Raw genomic sequence first — 4,421 nt, 5'->3', positions numbered from 1 at the left:
AGCAGCGAGTAAGCTTTTGTTGCAGTGAGGAGACAGCAGAACTCTGCTCAAGAGAGCAGCACAGAAGGAGACAGACAGAGCATCAGCATGCAGCAGCAGCATAATAGACGAGACAGAGAGAGACAGCAATAAAGCAGACAGACAGAGACAGAGAAACAAAGAGAGACAGACAAGAGAGAAAATAAAAAGGAGACAGACAAATACATTAAAAAAGAGGCCGATGCAGTTATTACAACAACATAAACACGTCCTACAAACCTCCACAAATATAGGGGCCCCTAGAGGCAACAGGGGGTCTCTAGGGCCCCCTATTAGGGGCCCTAGGGGGCCCCCAGAAAGCTCAGGCAGCTGTCTCCGCATCCAACGACCATTACTCTAAAAGGGCCCCCTAAGGGGCCCCTCTGAAGGGCCCCTTTAGGGGGCCCCTTTAGAGCGCTCCTGAGGGGGAGGCCCTTTACGGGGGCCCCTTTGGGGACCCTTTGGGGGGCCCCTTTGGGGACCCCCTTTGGGTGGCCCCTTTAAAGGCCCCTTGGGGGCCCCCTTGGGGGCCCCCTTGGGGGGTCCCCAAAGGGATACCCTTGGGGAAGGGGCCCTTTGGGGGGGCCCCCTTTGAGGGGCCCCTTGGGGGGCCCCTTGGGGGTGCCTCTTTGAGGGGCCCCTTTGGGGGGCCCCTTAGGTTTGGCGGTTTTAGGGTAGAGTACGAGTTAAGGGTAGAGATTCTCGCAGAGCGAAGAGGGCCTCATCTACTCGGCGCAGCAGCAGCAGAGCAGCAGCAGCTTCCTCGCGGGGGTCTTGCTGCTGCTGCAGCGCAGTACCTTCTGCTGCAGGAGATGCCCCTTCCCCTGCTGCTCCTGCTGCTGCTGCTGCTGCTGCTGAGGTGCCTGTACACCGCAGATGCTCTTCTAGTTCTGCCCACAGCAGCGGATTAGCCGCAGGGAATTGATGGAGGAGCTGCTCGCAGAATGCTGCTGCCTTATTTAGCACGCTGCCGCTGTTGCTGCTGCTGCTGCTGCTGCTGCTGTGGGGATCAAAGAGGTAGAAAGATGCAGCGCGAAGCAGCAGCAACTGCTGCGGGAGGCTCCGGGGCAGCAGCAGCAGCTGCTGCTGCTGCTGCACTGCAACAACTGCAGCAGCAAGCTGCAAGCTCCTTACCTCTGCTGCTTCCTGATCTTCTACATGGAGACCCAGCTGATGCAGCAGCTGCTGACGGGGGCCCTCATGCTGCAGGCGCTGCTGCTGCCAGAGAAAGGCAGCAGCAGCAATCCGCAGTAGCAGCGGCTGCGTTGCTGCTGCTGCTGCCTTGCTATTGGCGCTGCGGCTGCAGCGGACAAGAGCTTCAGCAGCAGCAAGCGTACTCTCGTGCTGCTGCTGCTGCAGTTCAGGAGCAGCAGCACCAGCAGAAAATGTAGGAGAGAAGCAGCAACTCGTCAAAGAAGCAAATGCCTCAGATAGGGCCCAGTGAGGAGACTGCTGCAGCAGCCCCGGCCAATCCACTGAAGGGATCAGAGCTGAACTGCTGCTGCTGCTGCTGCTGCTGCTGCTGCTGCTGCTGGAAGGAGCAGAGAAGGATATGCGTGCGCTCGCTAAGGGCGTTAGAGCAGCAACAGCAGAAGCACCAAAGCTGCTAGCGGCTTCTGCTGGTGCTGCTGCTGCTGCTGCTGCTGCTGAATCTCCCGAAGTGGTGTGGACAGAGAAGAGACGGGTGAGGGGCACAGCAGCCTGCTGCTGCTGCTGCTGCACTGCTGCTGCTGCTGCTTCATCGCATGCAAGGAGACCGTACATCGAATGCTGGAGACCAAAGGGGCCCCTCGAGTGTCTCTCTGCAGCAGGAAGCAGCTGCTGCAGTGCAGCAGCAACAGCTGCTGCTCCCTCTTCGTAAGCCTCAAGGCCGTCAACAGCAAACACCACTGCTGCATTGCTGCTGCTGCTGCTGCTGCTGCATTGCAGCGCCTGTGCAAGACGCAGGCCTAGGAGAGGCGCCGTAAAGGCTGAGACAGCAGCATCTGCTGCCGGGTGTACGTACAGCACCTTCAGGTGTATCTGCTGCTGCTGCTGCTGCTGCGCTGCTGCACCGAGGGCGCCGCGCAGCAGCAGCAGCTTCTCCTTAAGAGAAGAAGGAGACAGACCCAGCATGACTAGCACTGCAGCAGCCCCTGCCCTGTCAGCTGCTGCTGATGCTGCTGCTCCTGGTGCTGCTGCTGCTGCTAGCTGCTGCAGCCAGCATGCAAGGCTCTGCAGCAGCACTGCTGCCATTCCTGAGCCTTGGGGCCCGTGCAGCAGCAGCACATCGCCTGCTTGCTGCGGCAGCAAACTGTCTAGGGGGGCCCACCCAGACAGCAGCAGCGGCTTGTTGCTGCAGCTGTTGCTGTTGCTGCTGCTGCTGCTGCTGCCGTTGCGGGCCGTAGGACAGCCCCAGGTCTGTAAAGCAGGGTGGGGGCGGTGCAAGCCTGCTGCGGCTGCTGCTGCTGCTGCTTCTTGTTGCAGCTGCAGCAACGCGTCAGCAGCTGACAGCAGCTCGACGGATACACCGCATTCCTCCCAAACTTCCTTACAGCTGCTGCCTTTACTGTTGCTGCTGCTGCTGCTGTTACTGCTGCTGCTGCTGCTGCCTGCGGCGTCTACCAGCACGCAGGGGCTGTCCACGGGGATGAGCCGCTGCTGCTGCTGCTGCTGCTGCGTTTGCTGCAGCTGCTGCAGCAGCTCAGCGATGCTGCCAGGGGCACTTCTTGCAGAAGCAGCATGAGAACTAACAGCAGCAGCAGCAGCAGTTGCTGCTGGGTAGCCTTGTAGCCTCCCCACAACTGCGCAGTTTGTTTTCAGCTGCAGCACAACTCCAGTAGCGGCTGCTGCTGCCGCTGCTGCATCGAGCAGCACCGCATCGCCTAGACGGGCCTCTGATAGGCCCTCGCACAGAAAGACGCCCCCTGCAGAAGCAGCAGAAGCAGCAGCAGCAGCAAATCAATGGCAGCAAATGCAGCAGCAGCTGCAGAAGTACGAATAGCAGCAACCGCTGCAGCAGCTGCTGCAATAATAACCCAGCAACATGCTGAACCAGCAAGCCTGAGGCCCTCCAGCAGCAGCAGCAAAAGTAGATGCGTCAGCAGCAACAGAACAAACAGCAACGCCAGCAGCAAATTCAATAGCAGCAAATCCAGCGGCAGCAAAGCCAGATGCAACACATGCAGCAGCAGCACATGTAGCAGCAGCACAAGGAACAGCAGCACCAAAAGCAGCAGCAGCAGAAGAAGGGATAACAGCAGCAGCAGCAGCAAAAGCAGCAGCAGAAGCAGCAGCAGAAGCAGCAGCAGCAGCAGCAGCAGTACCCAGGGAGTCGTTGACGATGCCTTGTGCTGCATTTGCTGCGCTGCACTCCTTAAGAGGAAGGGGCCCCTTCTGTATCTGTCTAAGGAGAGCCGCAACACTCTCGGATGCAAACCCCCGCTGCTGCTGTTGTTGCTGCTGCTGCTGCAGTTGCTGCTGCTGCTGCAGCAGGTATAGTGGGTGTGCACGATTCAACTGAAGCGGCTTCGCCAGGCTCCTACGGGAGGAGGGAGGAGTTGCTGCTGCATCTGCTGCTGCTGCTGCTGCAGCAGCAGCAGCAGCAGGCGCTGCAGCAGCAGTAGCACGCGTTGAATCGACAGCTTTGGGGGGCCTTCGATAGAACCTTCCCCGCGCTGCTGCTGCTGCTGCTGCTGCTGCAGCGGCTGGTCTCCTCATTTGTTGTCTAAAGAAAAATATTTATTGTCTCAGCCTCTTCGTATTCTATAGTTTAACACGGGTTTCCCCCTTATTCCTGCAGCAGCAGCAGCAGCAGCAGCAGCAGCAGCAGCAGCTCCCGACGGTCTGGCGGGTCGGCTGCGGGGCTGCTGCAGGGGCCCCCTGTTGTTTTGAGTTTGTTCAGGGGTTTTGTTTGTGTGTGTTTAGAATAAGAATTACATTTAAAATATAAATTTTTGTCTTTTTCTTTGCAGCAGCAAACAAGTAAACCCCCGTTGCTGAAGCAGCAGCAGCAGCAGCAGCAGCTGCAACAGCAACAGGGGGCCCTTGAGGACAGGACAGCAAACCTGGCGGCAAAGCAGAGACAGCAGCAGTCTCTTAGACACATATAATCACGCATATCAATTCCTGCTGCTGCTGTTGCTGCTGCTGTTGCTGCTGCTGTTGCTGCTGCTGCTGCTGCAGCATCTGCGGCTTGTGAGGGCTCACCAGCAACAGCAGCCACTGATTGCTCTTGACTGCAAAACCCTCATCTCTAAACCCTAAACCCTCATATCTAAACCCTAAACCCTCATTTCTAAACCCTTAGCCCTCATTTCTAAACCGTCATCTCTAAACTGTAAACCCTCATCTCTAAACCCTAAACCCTCATCTCTAAACCCTCATCTCCAAACCCTCATCTCTAAACCCTCATTTCTATACCC

The 4,421-nt window shown here is 57.9% G+C and overlaps 1 protein-coding gene across 1 annotated transcript; it reads right to left on the bottom strand.

Annotated features, from left to right (window-relative positions):
* Positions 1–687: 687 nt before the first annotated feature.
* EAH_00048140 (hypothetical protein, conserved) lies at positions 688–4,235 on the bottom strand (the record flags this gene model as incomplete). The annotated part of the gene is made up of 3 exons (XM_013394505.1): positions 688–2,924; positions 3,324–3,608; positions 4,104–4,235. Coding segments are annotated over 3 exons (2,654 nt in total), but the record flags the coding sequence as incomplete, so codon positions are not given.
* Between the last annotated feature and the right edge of the window lie 186 nt (positions 4,236–4,421).

Source organism: Eimeria acervulina, genomic scaffold (assembly GCF_000499425.1).
Source record: "Eimeria acervulina Houghton genomic scaffold, Eah_scaff753, whole genome shotgun sequence".
In the NCBI taxonomy this organism is placed as follows: domain Eukaryota; phylum Apicomplexa; class Conoidasida; order Eucoccidiorida; family Eimeriidae; genus Eimeria; species Eimeria acervulina.
The sequence above is the reverse complement of the archived record's forward strand: the minus strand, read 5'-3'. Positions and strand labels throughout refer to the sequence as shown.